This window comes from Ochotona curzoniae, unplaced genomic scaffold, assembly GCF_017591425.1.
Source record: "Ochotona curzoniae isolate NIBS_2020 unplaced genomic scaffold, NIBS_Ocur_1.0 scaffold_461, whole genome shotgun sequence".
NCBI classification, from domain to species: domain Eukaryota; kingdom Metazoa; phylum Chordata; class Mammalia; order Lagomorpha; family Ochotonidae; genus Ochotona; species Ochotona curzoniae.
In genome coordinates this window covers 5,311,368-5,328,868 of record NW_024467120.1, presented here as the reverse complement: position 1 = coordinate 5,328,868, position 17,501 = coordinate 5,311,368, and the positions used below count along the sequence as shown (strand labels likewise).

Sequence of the window (17,501 nt, the reverse complement as noted above, 5' to 3'; positions counted from 1 at the left end):
ATTCCTGCATTCCAACTATGAGTCCTGGATTGCAGCCCTGCCCCATCCGGGCTACTGTGCGCATTTTGACGAGCCAATCAGAAGAGGGTAGTTCTCCATCCCAAAGTCATGGGAATGCATATTCTGAAAAACTATGTATTCATTCCAAAGTCTTTCTTTCACAGAAATAAACATGTGAATTCTATTTCCCATAAACTTTCTGAACTACTAAAACAACAGTTTTAAATGGGGTTTCAATACAGCCAAGTGGGCTCGGAGCACACGGCCCTGCTCTAAGGAACACCCACCATTCTCGTGTGCTTCCCTGGCTGAATCCCAGAGAGAAGGGCTTAACCTCAGGGGTGCCTATCTTCTCTGGGGATGCTTTTACTCTGATAAGCACAGACTCTAAATGCTCATCTGAAGTAATAAACTGCTTTCCTACACGTGCCTTGATGGAGGAAGATAAGTGACAGGGGCTCACATTTTTTTGAGATTCAGGAGTGAAAGCAGACTCGGAACGCTTGCTTGTGTGATTAAAGACCATGTGTGTGCTTCCAAGCAGGTGTGAACTCTCTGGCTAACACTCTTCAATAGTATAAAAACTAAACCATTCCTTGGCTTTTTCCATGAAACAGATCTAATATCTGCTCCACTCATCTCACAGGATTCTTCTCATTCTTCTTTATGTAAAAACATACAAACAACACATAATTGCTATTAAATTATTTGAAAAAAATTTCTTACAACGTACAGTTGAAGATTACCTTTGAGTTCTCAAGAAAACTCAAATCTACCGACCAATACGTGAAAATAATTGAATTATATAAGAAATTATCATTCTCCAAATATACTAGATTGGTAATTTACATTGCAATGAGTCTGCTGGCAAGGGCATTGATTAAAATGAGTGCCTTAGAAAATGGAGCATTCAGTATTTCTTTGGGAATGCAAATTTAAGTTTAGCAAACAATAAGCACACTTTGAAAATGAAATAATGATGACATTCTAGGACATGATTATGAAAATTAAGAAACTCAAACCCCAAATGTTTTAAAATGATCTTCTGATTCCTTCAAAACTGAATCGTTAGGAATTTCAATCTGAACTGTAGGTTGTAAACCTTCATTCTCAGTTGTCATTTTAGAAACACCTGACAGTCAATACAGACACATGGAAAACAGCACAGCAAAGTGAGTCTTGGGTTTTACCGCAATGCAAATTCCAGTTGTTAACCAACTTGTGGCACTCAGCTCTGGGGAGTCCCGCCTTGAATACTAATCAAATAGAAATGACCTTACATTAACACTGTAATGTAAACCTTTTCTTTTTAAAATCATACCAACAAGGGAAAAAAAATTCTACAGATTCTTCTAAGAGACTTCTAGAAGAAAATAACTAGCCTTCGAGAACATTTAATCCAACTCTCAATTTACAGAACTAATGACCTTGCCATCTGGCAGCATTTCTTTTTAGAACAATCAAAGATCTGTGTGGTCGGTGATTTCTCCGGATAATGATCAAGTGCAGTGTGGAATATCATACCAAGAATAAGAAAATCTCCAACGAGGAGAGGCACTGCACTTACCCCAGTTTCTTTCAAAAACTCAAGTTGCAAGTGACAGCAAGAGTCATTACCCACAGGAGGATTACAGTTTAAATTGGGGATCTGGTTTGCTCACAAAAGACAAAATTCCAAGTATGTAGAACTGGGCAGCACAACGAAGTGTCAGACACTTTTATTGGGGGTTGGAGAGACTGAAACAGGTATTTTCCTCCCAAAGAATTAAAAAACATATATATATATATAACACAATAGCAATTTCTTAAGTACATAACAAAACTTCCTGGACCATGAGTCAACATGAGATGTAACAGCCCAGAGAGATCATTTGAGACAACTTGATAAAACACTATTCATCTAAGGCATTTCTGAAATTACTTTTGAAGCTACCATACACATGATTCTACACACATAAAGGCATTCATTCATGAACAAAAAGTATTCCGGAAGCACTGTGTAGAGAAGGCTAAAAGGTAATATATATTTAGATGTAGAATGGTTTTTCAAAGAAACCTTGGGGTTTGAAGCAACAGTGGCTTACAGTCAACCAAGCATGTAGATGTTTCAAACCTGGATAGCTGAAGAGTTCTGCGGTGCAGGCGGCAAAAACATTCACACTGCAGACGATTTGCTCTTGAAAGGCCTCTTTCAGAGCACGGATTTTAAGTCCAAAGCAAATACCCACAGCATGTACAAATAGGATGCCTAAGATTCTAACATTTGCTTCTACGTGGCATTCCTCCCCACTCCCTTACCTAAAGACAAGAGAAAAAGCTCCAAGAAGAGGCACTGGCTAGACATTGTGCCATCCTGTCCTGTAATATTTCTGAATAGTACATTATTACATCCAGATCTCATTTCAGGGAAGGATTTTTTAAAAATGTGTTCTTTCAAACGGACTATACTCCTTGAAACATAAATACACAAAAGACTGTGTGGCAGCATCTCAACTTTTTTAGGTAAACCCGTGCTTCTTCCCAATGAAGGTGACTTGTTAGGCAAGGATAGAGCTGGCAGACGGTGGAGTGGGTCAAAGTTAAACTCTTTCACTGGCCAACTACCTAAGAGAAAACACCAGCCCCTGCCCCCCAGACTGCAGGCTCACTCCTTGGGAAACAAAGCCTCCAGACTGGCTTGTACCAATCCCTTTGAGGCACCAGAGATGCCCGCGTTTGACCTACCAGCTTGCGCCTGTTGCCTTCTGACGATCTCATCTACACTTAGCTATTGAAGAAGTCATCAAATTTTTTCAGAAAAAAAAATTTTTTTTCAACATGAAAACAAGATTAAATCCAGTTATGTAAAGTCATTTGATAAACACCCCCACTCTCAAGTCCCATTCCCCCCAAAATAATAAAAAGTAGCTGATTCTATTTGACTCCACATTCAAGAGCTCTTCCACTAAGAACAGAGCATTTTTGGTGACTGGGAATCCATTTCCATTTAACAATTCTTTATGGAACAAACCATAGAGCTTACTAATACAGGAGGACATCGCCACTGTGAACATTCTTGTTATAAAAATTTAATTTCGGTTGAGTTCCTGTGATCCCCTGAGCAGTTCTCAATGCCCTTTGCCCGTAGTGAGGCAGTAGGCTATGTACAGACAAAGCAAATGAACACTTTAAATATATCTACATTTGCATTTATACCAAGGTGAAATACACTGATAAAAGCCAGGCTTTCTTTTTTAAGAAGTGTTTGGATTTTTTTTAAAAAATGCTTATTATTAAGAAATTTCTAATACATGATTACAAGTGATTGGGGTTGGCTGCCAAAGTTTTCCCAGAGTTCTCATCTACATTCTGTACAAACTGTAAATAAAAAGGTACGTGACCTACATGTGCACTGTACATTTATCAGGTATCAATGTATATGTGTGAATGGAAGTTCCTCGCTCAGGAAACATCCCATTCCAGAGGCACGGCCTCATCCTTTAATAACAAGTGCAGGATAGCAGCATTGGAGTAAGCTGGTTACCCAGTTACTTCAGATAATAGCATGTACCCTGAAGATTCTTGGTAGGGTACCCTGGCTTCAAGCAAAGCTCCCTGTTAATACTCAGTATGGTTCTCACCAAGCACCAGGCACATAAGCCATTGTATAATTCTGTCAGTGGGAACAAAAGGTTTTACCTCTTCAAAACCCATTTGTTCAAGTCTGTCTAATGGTCTCATGGGAAAAATAAGTCACCAAGGAGGTGATGTAAATCCAAACTCTTTAAGAGATTCAAAACACTTTCATTCACATGTTTTTGTTGCTTTATCCGTGCCTGTACACAAACAGCACACTCGCTGTCCTAACAGATGCTGAAGGAGCAGCACTAAGCCATCAGGAAAGTGGATTGTTCTGACTTGTGTAGAAAAACATATAAATAACTTGCTTACCAATGAGCTGCGTGTGTGTTTATTTTTTTTTTTTACAGAGATGGCAGTTCTAGGGACTGTTTGAAGAGACTAATGTTTCTGAGTCTATCCCCTTGGCCAAAATTCACATACATAATATGTAAAATATCTCCAGGTTGATTTATACTGAACCATTTTAGTCCCAAAGGGATAGAGTGGGTTTTTGTGTGTTACTGGGTATACCAATGCAGGTCCAATGGGTAAAAATTCTAGTTGGGCTACATGTCACATGGACTTCAGATGGATGCATGGTTTTTAGTATTTATGTCAGTGGTGTACTTTTGAGTCCAGTTCCAATTTTGCTGGGAACACACAACCTAAGAAAGACCCCTTGGGATCTCTCAGGAGCATGGTAAAGCTTTGCCACTGGATGCACATTTCATAGAAAGCAATTTTATAGACTACAGCTCCAGGCTGTAAGAGACAAGTTGGCCCTCGAGAAGTTCTGCTTGCCAAGAAAGAGAAAAAGAAAATGCCTAAATTAGACCATGCTGTGTCACATGCTGTAACCCATTTACTGGGGGGAAAAGACAACCCCCTGTGCACAGCAGTTTCTCCTACTGGAAGTTGAGATCACACAAGAAGAAAGCCATTGTGCCTCTGCCAGGTCACTGCAGGAACACTGGGAACAGCACACCCAGTAGCACAAAGCCATCCACTCCTCGGAGAAGCAGCCTGCTCTCGGCTTGCCTGAGAATTCCTCCTTCAGCAGTTGATCGTTCCCTTCCTGCTCTGGGTTTCCATCAGGTGTCTCAAGGTGGTCAAATCAGCACAGAGGAGACTGGGATTTCTGTGACCACATATGTCGCCAAGCACAACACATTTATTACATCAAATGTTCACTCAGGCTCCTTGAACTTGGCTGGAAGTTGAACAGCTCGGAGGATTCTTTGGATGAGAAGATGATGATGTGTGCATTCTTCTCAAGCAACCCCAGAGTGTCCAACCCGCTCCATAGACACAGCCTGGAATGTAGAGCCTGGTTCTTGTCACACCGAGGAATTGGCTTCTCTTAATGTCGAAGGCTGGCAGGCAAGTTCAAAGTCTGGACACAGAGGCACTTCCAAAGTTTGGCAAGGAGAAGGAGGCAAGGCCACCAAAGGGGGCTGTAACACCCTGTGCTGTCTCTTAGAACCCAGACATCTGCGGCACATGGATGGCCAAAGGGGAGGGAATCCTTAAGTGGTAGCCGGATCATGCTTTTTCTTCTTGCCCCGACAGGACTTGCAGACACAGCAGATTATACACGGGGAGGCCAGGAGTAACAAGGGGGAAGTCACCAAGGCAATGATGCCCAATCCCACAAGAATCCCCACCACCTGGAAATGTAAAAGAAAAGTATGGTTGGACAGTTACATCTTGTTGCACGTGTATTTAGTCTGAGGGCACCATCTGCTATGGAATGACTGACTTGGTGCCCTCCAAATTCACAGGCGGAAACCTTCATCCCCGAGGTAGTTTTTGAGCTGGAAGTTAATTGGGCTCTAAGAATAGAGTCCTCATGGTGTGTTTAGTGACCCTATAGGAAGAGATGTGAGACACCTGCTCCCTTTTTCCATGCTCCCTGTTGAGAGGACACAGCCGGAAAATGGCCTCTGCAAAGCAGGAAGACAGCACTCACCAGATTCAACCATGTTAGCCCCCTACACCTCACATTTCCCAGACTCCACAACTCTGAGGTATACATGTCTGCTGCTTCAATCTCCCAAGCAACCTGAGTGATTCAGAAATCATTTCAGACGCACAATGCAGTTGTATTTACAAGGCTCTTTTAAGCAAGCATCCACCATTGGTCTAAAATAGATACAAACCAGGGAGATACAAAAATCTAAATGAAGGGTGACCACAAACCAGCTAAACTCCAGCTCTGTCCGAAACCCAATTTAATCATGAATGTTGCTGCTGGCATGTTCTCTGTCTGAACTGTCTCTATAGTCTCAAGGGATTGAAAACCGATTGCTGGGTTATTAGCACAACTTCCCTGGAAAGGACTGTGGCCTTTCACAGATATAAAAATAAACCATGACTCCCTTTGAGCCTGCCGCACAAACACCACAATGGTAGGTACAGAGGGTTCCAAGGCCCAGCAGGGGCTCATGGGCTGCAAGAGCACTGCCCTCGCCTACAAGTGTCCAGCAGGAAAAGCAGGCCTGCACTCACACTGCAGGTCACCAGTATTTGCTTGGCCTTCTGGGGCCCCTGACCCTCCACTTGTCTTCAATAAGATGGTCACTCTGGATTAACTGTGGCAGCTGCCCCATTGCTTTTCTCTACATTGCCCCCAGAACTTGCAGAACCTCTCAGACTGGCATGGGCGGATACCTGAGCCATCGCACACTCTCCTTGACTTGGGATATTTCCAAGGTCAGGGTTACCTGTGTTCGGTTCCACATCACTGATGCTCTCGAGTGACCGAGTTTATTCCTGCAGGGTCCTTTGTCATAATGCCTGAGGAAAATGTCATTCTGAAAAACACAACGGTTTCTATCAACATGCGGTTTTGAGCTGGGAGATTCCTACAAAGGACATCAGATTACCTAAAGGTAATGTTTCAAAAAACATTTTTAAAATTTGTGCTTTATTTTTTTTTAAAGGCAGAGAAAGAGAGAGATTCGTCTTCCATCTACTGGTTCACTCCCGAATGGCTGCAACAGCCATGGCTGAGCCAGATCAAGGGCAAGAGTCAGGAGTTTCATCTGGGTTTCCCACAGATGAGCCATTTTCTGTTGCTTTGCCAGGCACAGTAGTAGGCAATTGGACTCAAACTGGTGTCCATATAGGACACTGGTGTTGCTTAACCCACAAGGCAATAATGCCAGCCCTAAACCCATAGTCTGTAGGATATTTTAATAATTTTGTAAGTCACTGAATGAAAACAGATTGTAACCAATGAGAAACTTGATTGATTCTACAAGAGATTAATGACCTAATTATCTTAGAAAGCTAATGCAGGCTCCAACAGGGTGTAATATGGTATGGTGAGGTCCTGAGCAATAGGCTATGGTAGATCAGGTGAGAGAAATAACAGCTGAAGGAAGGAAGGAGAAGAGGAGAGCAGAGTTGGGAAATACTAAGAGGACAGCTAGAGAGTAATAAGAAGAAACCACAGCTGAGAGCAAAGATGCTGGGCAGAGAGAAGAGAAACAGCAATGCAGAGGTGGCTTCTGTTTGTACAGGTTGAGCTTAGGAGACAGTTGAGAGCCTCCAGACAGTCCTTCCCAAAAGGTAGCTCATTCTACAGATTGTACACACTGGAAGCTGACAAAAAGGCTTGGGCTTCAGTGCTCATGAAGAAACCAGAGATGCGAAGGAGATTATCTGGGAGCAGGTGTGGCTAGAGAAGCCAAGAATTTATCAAACATTTAAGAATCAAACATTCACAAGAGACCCAAGTTATGTCCAGGGAGGCAGAAGGAAACTCAGCAGAGGTCACATGCTGGACATGGAGGAGACCAAGACGTCAGATGCAGCAGAAGCACAGGGCAAGGGAGGACAGAAGCCTGGGCTGGTATCACTCAGATTCTGGTGACAACACAGTCACGATGTGACAGGGTGGCAATGTGAGTGCACCGTGGTGATTAGCAGGTGAGCGGATGCCAACAGGATGATGAGGATTCTCTGAAGGTTGGCCTCCAAATGAGGAAGAAAAATAAAGAGGGGCAGGAGCGAGAAGAGGCAGGCTGGGGAACAACCTGCTCCTTTGATTCACTGACTCCTTAAATGGGGCACAGCTGAACATGTGGATATGTTGAGAGAACCGGAATTAAAGTCGTGGGTAAGAAACAGAAGCACTGCTGGGAAAAGTCAGGAGGCTACAAGTGGGAAACAGAACTTCAAAGACGGAGAGCAACACTCTGTCATCATGGACTGCAGGGCTGAGGATCGAGACGGAAACCAGCTGAACACCTCAGTGACACTCCAAATCTTGCTACCTTGGGCTTGGCTTTTAGACATCACCCCATGCTTTCCATGTCCCTATAAACAGAGATCAATACCACTCTGTGACATGGAACTCTCGCCGATGGACCAAGAGCATCACCAAGAAGTCGGTGGCCCTGATGAAAACAAACGGGACGGCGTCTGATTCAACAGTGAGTAGAGAGATGCTTCAGTGTTTGATCTCTGTGTCTCCAGATGTTGAACATCTGCACCATTTCATCGGCACAGCTGGAGAAGAGTGTTTTCTGTGAACAGTGTGTTCCCAGCAGCACTGGCCACCAGACATACTTCAGTCACGGGAGGCAGACCTGGAGTGCACGATGACTCTCATAGACCTGGCCTGCACGTGGATATGAACCCAGTTAACACTCTGCTTAAACCTGAATGAAAACAATCAAGATTCCTTTTTTTTTTTTAAATGCATGTGTGCTGCATATTCTGAAATCTTTATCCAGAATATTACTCACTTAGAATGATAGTAGGTCTTAAATATCAAAGCTGTTAGTCAGAGGGCTTGGGAAAATCTCTAAAATAGTTTTTTAAAATTTTTGTTAGAGGGCCCAGCACAGTGACCTAGCAGTTAAAGACCTCACCTTGAACATGCCCAGACCCCATATGGGTACCAGTTATAATCCCAGCAGCTCCACTTCCCATCCAGCTCCCTGCTTTTGGCCTAGGAAAGCAATTGAGGACGGCCCAAAACCTTGGGACCCTGCACCCACGTGGGAGACCCAGAGGAGGTTCCTGGTTCCTGGCTTTGGATCAGTGCAGCACTGGCCATTGTAGTCACTTGGGGAGTGAATCATCAGACAGAAAATCTTCCTCTCTTGTCTCTCCTCCTCTATATATATCTGACTTTACAATAAAAATAAATAAATCTTTAAAAAAATTTTTTTTAAATTTGAGTTACAGGAAAAGAGACATAGATCTTCCATCTGTTGGTTTACTTCCCACATGGCCATGTTGACCAGGGCGAAGCCAGGATCAGGAGCTTCTTCCTGGTCTCTCACATGGGGATATGGGCCCAGGCACTTGGGCCTTCCTCTAATGCTTCCTCAGGCCACAAACAGGGAACTCGATCGGAAGTAGAGCAGACAGGATGTGAAATGAAATCCATATGGGATGCTGGCACCACAGGGAAAGGCTTGGCATCCTATTCCAAAACATCGGCCCCCAAAATAACTTTAAAGGAGAAATATTTCTTTCAACCTGGGTTGCTATATATTTTTTAAATATAAATTTTCTTTTCCCTACTTGATAGTTCTCCTTGAAAGACTGTCACTAAAATTCTCGTTATTTGCTGTACTGTTTATTTGAAGCACACACACACGGAGAATCTCCCAACCACTGGCTTACTGCTCAGATGTCAGTAACAGATGGGTCTGGGCTAGGACAAAGCCAGGAGCCAGGAACTCAATCCAGGCCTTCCACTTGGATGGCAGGGCCCCTAGTACTTGAGCCATCACCTGCTGCCTCCTAGCATTCACATTAGCAGACAGCTGGAACCGGGAGCAGATCCAGGAGTTGAATATAGGTATTCCAATAGAGGATTCCGGTGTTCCAAGCATCATCGTAACTGTTACACTAAACATTAGCTCCTGATTACAATTCCTTTTCCAATCATGTATCATAAACTGCAAAATAAAGTGCAAGAAAGCAACTCCAAACACAAAAGAGACAATAAGGAAATAGGAGTGCTAGTTACCCAATTTGATCAAATTATGCTACACATGTTGAAATGTTGCAGTGTACCCCCAAAAATGTACAAGTATTACACGTCAATAAAAAATCTTAGAAAGTAAAATCAAACATTTTACAAAGATTCTTATTCATATGTACCATCCTAAACATCAAGCATGAAGAGTAAAAAGAAATAATAATTAGGCCAACAGCCTGATCTTCAAGGGAACAATTTGCAGTCACGCCAAAGAATGCGTTAAAAAAAAAAAACAAAACAAAACAGAAAAAGTTATTTTCCTTAAATTATAACAGAGGAAAACCACCTAACTGTAATGGAGAGAACAATGGTAACCTCCATGCCCATGCTTATGAAGTGGTTCCCAAACCTGCAAATAGTTCATGTAAAAGAGATTTTGCAAATGCAACGGTGCCCTTTCCTGGGGAAGACTATCCTACACCATGCAAATGGCCCAAGCTCAGGAGGGGTGTGTTCAAAGGCAAAGAATCTTTTCTTTTTCCCCTAGGTCACAGAGAATAATGATCATGGAAAAAGTGTCAGAGAGACATGATGTTGTTGGCACTGAAGATGGAGCAAGGGAATCACAGCCAGGAAACGTGGGCAGCCTAGAAGGGACAGAAAGGCAAGGACACACTCTTTCCAAGGCTTCCAGAAAGACATGCATTCCTGCCCACAGCGTGAGGCTCTTGCAAGATCTGCAGTGCACAGAAGTGTAAGATAACAGATCTGTGCTGTTTAGAACCATGGAGCCTGTGACAATTAGCTAGAATAGCAATATTATTCTCCAATTGTCCATAAAGGTATGGGACAGTATCTTCCCAAATGGAAAAAGCCCTTGCAACAGAAGTTTGCCTTTAAAACCCAAACAATACGCCTAAGTTAATAAAAAAGAACTTTCTGAAAAGCTAGAGTAGCAGGCTTACAAGAAAAGAAGTGCAAGCCCCTAGTCAAAGAGCAATGTCAAAGCACTGTTGATTGTCCTTACTTGATCGATATACATTCTGTAGGTGTCACTACAATGTCATACAGTTACCCATGCATATGTACAGTTCATAATAAAACAATTCAAAACAATTACATATCATGAAGAAAAACAAATCCCAAATAAGCTGAGTATTTGTAAAGGGAAACCTGTGGAATGGCACCTGTGGTGCAGGCACAGAACAGGAAGGACCAGGTGAGGCAGCCCTGGCAGGTGGAACTTACATCCAGGTTCTGGAGGCAGTACCAACAAAAGGTGTGCTTGCAGTTCTTGCACATCATCTGAGCACAGCCTTCGTTGCGTTCGATATAAACCCGGCAGACTGGGCATTGCTTAATGGGGGCCTCCGCGTCTGTTCCAAAGAGGGCTCTGCAAAACAAAATGGGTGAGAAATTGCGTTCTGTTGACAATCATCAACTCAACACCCGGGGTTCCTGGGTGAACCCTCAGTTATCGGGGCTTAATTCACTTCCAAAGCAAAGGTTGAGGGTAAAAAAGAGGAGACACAGATTATTAGATGTCAGGATAACTCGAAACAGCAAAGAAAATGTATTTATTTCAGTTGTGAGAAAGATTACATCACTGTACTTGCCACCGTTGATTTAAGCATGCCATTGCCAAATTAATCTTTTATTTCCTGGGCATACACTGTCAGAAGGAGTCAGCTGTCCAACAACGATGTTAGCATGGGATCCAAACCGGACTTAGATCATGCACATAATGGTCTGCCCATTAGAGAGATGAAAGTCTGAATAACTAACTCTATAACATAAATGTCCAATACTGTTGAAAAGACCTGCTCCAAACAGGTGAACAGGCTGGTACGGGCTCACGGCCCAAAGGACACAGGAAATGAGAGGTGGCACACATTGGGGCGGGGGATCCAGGGCCTGGGTTACACATTAGCCACAGTTTATCAACATGCCCACCCAGCACACAGCAACACTGGATTCTCAAAGTAGCAAAACTGATTGGACTTGGTGCTGGCAGCAACTGTAAATAATAGTGGGATGCTGCTTCTTTTTTTTTTTTTTTAAGATTTCTTTTTATTTGAAAGTCAGAAATACAGAGGAGGAGATACAGACAGAAAGTTCTGTCCATTGATTCACTCTCCAAGCGGCTGCAACAACCAGAGCTGCACAGACCCGAAGCCAGGAGCCAGGCACCTCTTCCAGGTCTCCCATATTGGTGCAGGGTCCTAAGATTTTGGGCCGTCCTTGACTGCTTTCTCAGGCCACAAGCAGGGAGCTGGATGAGAAACGGGGCTGCCAGGATATGAACCAGCGCCTATACGGGATCCTGGCGCATGCAATGCAAGGACTTCAGCCGCTAGGCTACCACACCGTGCCCAACAACATCTATTTCAATCCATTATTTTTTCCTTCCCAATGAGAAAACCAAATGACCTACAGAAGCTGAATGAATTACATGAGGACACTCAGACACCAGAGGCCAATGTCAGAATGCAGCTCCTCTCCGAGTTCTGCATGTTCCGCTCTGACTCCCAGGAAGCCGACTGCTGTGGCAGTGAAAACGCCAAAAGCCCTGGCTTGGACCCGGCTAAGGGGGTGCAGGCCCCCTGTGTGTATCAGACCTCCTGTTCTTTCCACTTGGAGAGAGATTCACGAACAGCCTCCTAGCCGGGTAGCATCACTATTTCTGAAGATTGCTCTATACTCTTACAGGCCAACTGGACCGAGACATTGGAATTCTGTTCCTGCTGAGGCAGGACAGCCACAGCCTAAAGCAAAGCAAGGGACTGAACATAAAGTTCCCTCGCTCTTGACCCTGCTGCTGCTGCTGCTGCAGCACAAACTCTGGGTACTGAAAGACACAGGTTTAATTGCTTCTTTTCATAAGGAATTCATGGCCTTGGCCCCAGCATTCCAGAGCACAGACAACAACAGGGAAACCTCTCCTTGGTATCAAAGCCTCTTTTTCTTATGCAGCACACTAGTTTCTTTTGCTATGACGAGCACACCTCACGGGATGGCAATTTAGTCAAGGAAGAAAATTAATTCAGGTCTCATTTTGCAAACAGGAAAAACAAAATAAAAAATATGTCTAAAATTCTTGGGGAAAGGGAATTAATGTATTTGGGAACCAAAAAAAAAAAGGCTGAAATCCATGCATTGGAACAGTATTCAAAACATGTGTGCAGAATGTATATTATGACAAAACTATGCACACTTTCATAAATAAAGATATGCATATTTCTCACACCAGAATACTTACCTTTTAATTCCATTTTTCATGGACTCTGAGGTACCAATAGTTGCAGGCCTATATAAATAGCTATGAACAAGCCATAACTTTCTGCTGAGGAGCCAGTGGAACATGGAATTTCCCTACCTGAAGAACAGGCAAAACTTCTATAATATTATATGAAAGATTCTCCTGGGGCTATATTAATAACTAAGATCCCTTTTAGAAATGCATTTTTTTTTTAGTAATGCTTTGTTAGCAACTTACTGATTCTGACACACTTCTCCACTTACCATCTCCAAGCACCACCACAGGGCAACTCCTTCCCCAAGCGACACATGCTGGGTTTCTAAGCACACTAGTGACAAAGAAAAGAGACAAAATTCACTTTCTTACCCATGCTCTGCTGGCAGGACAACAGGTTGACTGTCTCTACAGGCAACATCTGCATGCCAAGCATCCTTGCAACATGAGCAGAATTTCAGATGGCAGGAAGGGCATTCCACCAGCACAGGCTGATCTGGGTCACTGGATGCTACAGGGCATACAGTCTGACAGTCTGCAACAGGGCACCATGTCCGGTAGGGGTCCAAGTGAACTTCTGGAGCATAAAGAAAGAAAATGTGGTCTGTCATTTCAGTTTGGGACTTCCTACCTCCTCATTTATTCTCTTGTATAGATGAGCACGAATGGAAGCACAATACAATCATGGATAATGATCATTGTAGAATGGATCTGAATCTACAGTCCACAAGGTTACTCAGTCCTGCCACTTTCTCAGAGCAGGTACTACAAGAATAGATCACCACTGCTTTAACGAACAGGCAAGAAGCAGCCAAAATGGGTGAAAAAAAAAAAAAACCCAAAAAACTTAGACCTCTTCTGCAATTGTTTGGGATCTCTCTTTGAAGAAAATTGACACAAAAATTGAAATGGATTTCTTTAACTGTATAACAAGAAGTTGAGAGACAACCACATAAGTTAGGGAGCACACCACATCTGATGTGGCTTAGCCAAGAAGCCAAATTACCCACCAGTTTGGGAAGCCTACTACCCTGTCAATATCTAGTGACAGTTAATTTGTAAAAGATCCATGTGTTCTAAAAACAAGGTGTGAGGCCTTTCACAGACCATCAAATTATAACTGGCCAGATCTATCATGTGGTAGGTCCAAATGACATCAGGAAGGAAGACGAGAGTGGACAGTGGGCAGCTAGCTATTGAAATCTTAGAAATCTTACTTAGTTTTCTATGTTCTGTTCAACAACAATTGATCCAATGTATTTTGCAAATTTCAAACTCTAGCTTTAGATTCTAGCTTTAGATTCTAGTTTTAAACCTCCCATGATTCCTGATTCCTAGATATTTACATGAAGAAGGTAAACAACCAAAGAGTGATGCATAAAGGAAATCAAGATACTATGTAAGGACAAGCTTCTTTTTTTTTTTTTTTAAGATTTATTTATTTACTTGATAGCTAGAGTTACAGAGAGAGAAAGAGAGAAATCTTCCATCTGTTGGTTCACTTCCAAAATGGCTTCCACAGTCAGAGCTGAGTCAGTCTCAATACAGGAACCATGAGCTTCTTCTGGGTCTCCCACGTGGATGCAGGGATCCAAGACCTTAGGTCATCCTTCATTGCTTTCTCAGGCCACAAGCAGGGGGCTGGAAAGGAAATGGCGCGGCCAGGACATCAACCAGCACCCATATGGGATCCTGGTGCATGCAAGGTGAGAACTTTAGCCACAAGTTTTTAAAGTTACTAATTTTACAAATTCATTGTTGGGAGTTAGAGGGGAGAATTCTATAGTAAACATTGTCTCCTTTTATATCTGACTCAGAATATTAGGTAATGGGCTCTCTCCTTAAAAGTTTCTATCGAAGAAATAGCATACTTAAGTATGCTACCTAATAATTGTGGAGACTGGGGACAGAAAATGATGGGCCCTTGACACAAACATACAAGAAGGCAAAATCTTAGGACTCAAAATCCTGTGACTCCACGAGCGATGACCCCTCCATGATCCCTAAAACTTTAGTCAACTTCAGTGCAAGGCAAGGATTTGGCCAATAGGCTATCATGCTGGGCCCTGTGGTTAAAATTTGTAACATCCCAGGATAAATTCCTCGCCTTGCACACGCTGGGATCCCATATGGGTGCCGCTTTGTATCCCGGCTGCCCAACTTCCTACCCAGCTCCCTGCTTGTGGCCTGGGAAAGCAGTTAAGGACAGCCCAAAGCCTTGGGACCCTGCACCCATGTGCAGACCCAGGAGAAGCTCCCGCCTCCTGGCTTCAGATCGGTGCAGCTCTGGCCATTGTGGCTGCTTGGGGAATGAACCAGCAGATGGAAGAAATGTATTTCTCTCTGTACCTCCTCCTCTCTGTATATCTGACTTTCCAATAAAAATAAATAAATCTTTTTAAAAAAATTGTAACATCCCTAGTTATCAAAAGGGATGAAAAGCTACAAAGCCACTGGTCCTCGTGACTCGAGTCAATTAGAATTACTGGGGAGAGTTTCGGACCTGTTGCTCTCAGGCAACCATAGTGGCACAACAGAAGAAACAATCAATACAGGAATGATTGTGAATTTGGAGGAATTGCTAGACAGGATCTCAGTGTGCAACGTGCAGCTGTGGTTCACAGTCAGCTTACTACACATAGCAGGGTGGAGTCTGGGTCACAGTAAACAGTATTTTTCACCAAGATGACACGCCATAAAGGACCATACAAAGGTGTATAGAGAAATGGGAAGAAAAAAATACTTTACAGCTTTCTACATATTTTCTGCATTAGAAACTGTTCTGGGGCCAATGCTATGGCATAGCCCATTAAGACACTGCCTGCAGCACCACCATCCCAGATACGTCCTGGTTCAAGACCCAAATGCTCCACTTCCAATTCAGCTCCCTGCTAGTGTTTTCTGGGAAAGCAGCCGAGGACAGCCCAGGTGTTTAGAGCCCTTTGCCCACGTGGGAGACCAGGAAGAAGCCCCTGGCTCCTGGCTTTGGTCTGACCCAGTTCTGGCTATTCTGGCCATTAGGAAAGTGAAGTAAGGAATAGAAGTTCTCGCTGTGTGTCTGTGTGTGTGTGTGTGTGTGTGTGTGTGTGTCTCTCTCTCTCTCTCTCTTTGTGCCTCTCAAATAAATAAAAAATAATAATAAATCTTAAAAATTTTTCTTTGGGATGGCTTAAATAGAAAGCTCAATTATGACCCATATGGAGTCACTAGGGGGAGAGATTTGGACTCAATCTAAAATGAAATTGGCTGGTTACTGTCATCAGTTTGTAGAGCATCTACTCAACCTCTGTCCCAACTTCTCTCAGCTCCCCATGCTGATGATACCTGGCAATCACTACAGTCTAAATATTCCAAGACCTGCTTTCCCAGAATCCCATGCAGCTAAAGCTCTGGCCACGTGACATGATTCTGACCAATGGGAAGCAAGGGGAAGTTCACCCCTGGGCATCCATGGGAAGAATGACATTCTGCCAGCCTGCCTGAATTCAACCCCAACAGTCCAGGAACTCTGAAGGAAAGCTAAAGGACTCGTGGAAAAGCCCTTGCTATTGAAGACACTGCTGGTCAGGCCATTCAAACCGAAGCTGTTTTCTTTCAAGCAGCAAAGTTCATATCAAGGGGATTAATATGTCACATACAAGAGGATCTTCAAAGTTTTTTCCAAATCAATGATCTTGCCATTCCATGCATGAAGCACATACAAAATAAGGTTACATTTGCAATCTTGTACTAACCCTTCTTGTGTCACATAAAACTGCACATACTTTTGGGGCTGGCATTGTGGCAAAACAGGCCAAGCCACTGCCTGCAATGCCAGCAACTTGTGTGGGTGCCAGTTTACTTTCTGGTTGATCCAATGCTGATCCAACTCCCTGCTAATGGCCTGGAGAAAGCATTGGAAATGACCCAGATGCTTGGCCCTCGCTGCCTACACGGAGGACCCAGAGGAAGGAAAGAAGCTCTGGGTCCCGGGCCTCTGCCTGGCTCAGACCTGGCCATTGTGGCCACCTGGGTAGTGAACCAGTGGATTGAAAATTTGTCTCTCGCCATCCCTATAACTCTTTGAAATAAATCGTTTAAAACATTCTTTAAAACTTTTATGCATTTAGGTATTTGTTTGTAGACAGACATGTTCTGCCTATTGCTTCTCTCTCCCGATGCTCACAATAGCCAGGGCTGGCCCAGGCTGACCCTGCGAGTGGGAAACTCCATTCAAATCTCCCGTATGGATGGGCGAGACACAAACACGCAAGCCGTAGCCTGACACACTGACAAGCAGCTGGGATCCAAAGCAGAGCCAAGCTTCAACAACAGGCTTGCTGATCCAGAATCCACGTGTCCCCAGCTCACCTGCTACAGCAAACGTTTGCTCTGTCTACATTCCCTCTTCTTTTCTCCCCAAGTATCTCTTTATTTTTTACTTGAAAGACGGAGTTGTACAAAAAGAAGGAGACACAGAGGGAGAGAGACCTCCCATCTTTTTGGAAAGGTTGAAATGGCTAGAGCGGAGGCAAACTGAGGCTGGGAGCCAGGAACTGCTCCAGGTGTCCACAGGGCAGGTTGGGACCACACGGGGAGGATGAGCTTGCGGAGCCACGCTGCTGCCCCTTAAGTTTTCTTTTTAACGTTCTTACACTGAGCCAGATTTATAAGATTTTTCTGCATGTGAGCAAACAAACGCCCACCCACAAAGTTAAACACTGT

The 17,501-nt window shown here is 43.5% G+C and overlaps 1 protein-coding gene across 1 annotated transcript in view; it reads right to left on the bottom strand.

Moving 5' to 3' along the window:
- Positions 1-1,702: 1,702 nt before the first annotated feature.
- RNF144B (ring finger protein 144B) overlaps positions 1,703-17,501 on the bottom strand; it is an 84,434-nt gene continuing 68,635 nt past the window's right edge. Inside the window, exons 5-8 of the mRNA XM_040967615.1 lie at positions 13,170-13,374; positions 10,793-10,937; positions 6,324-6,413; positions 1,703-5,267 (exon numbers count right to left, since the gene is read on the bottom strand). Coding sequence (XP_040823549.1) covers positions 5,127-5,267; positions 6,324-6,413; positions 10,793-10,937; positions 13,170-13,374 — 581 coding nt within the window. The 3' untranslated portion in view covers positions 1,703-5,126. The remainder of the gene's footprint in view (positions 5,268-6,323; positions 6,414-10,792; positions 10,938-13,169; positions 13,375-17,501) is intronic.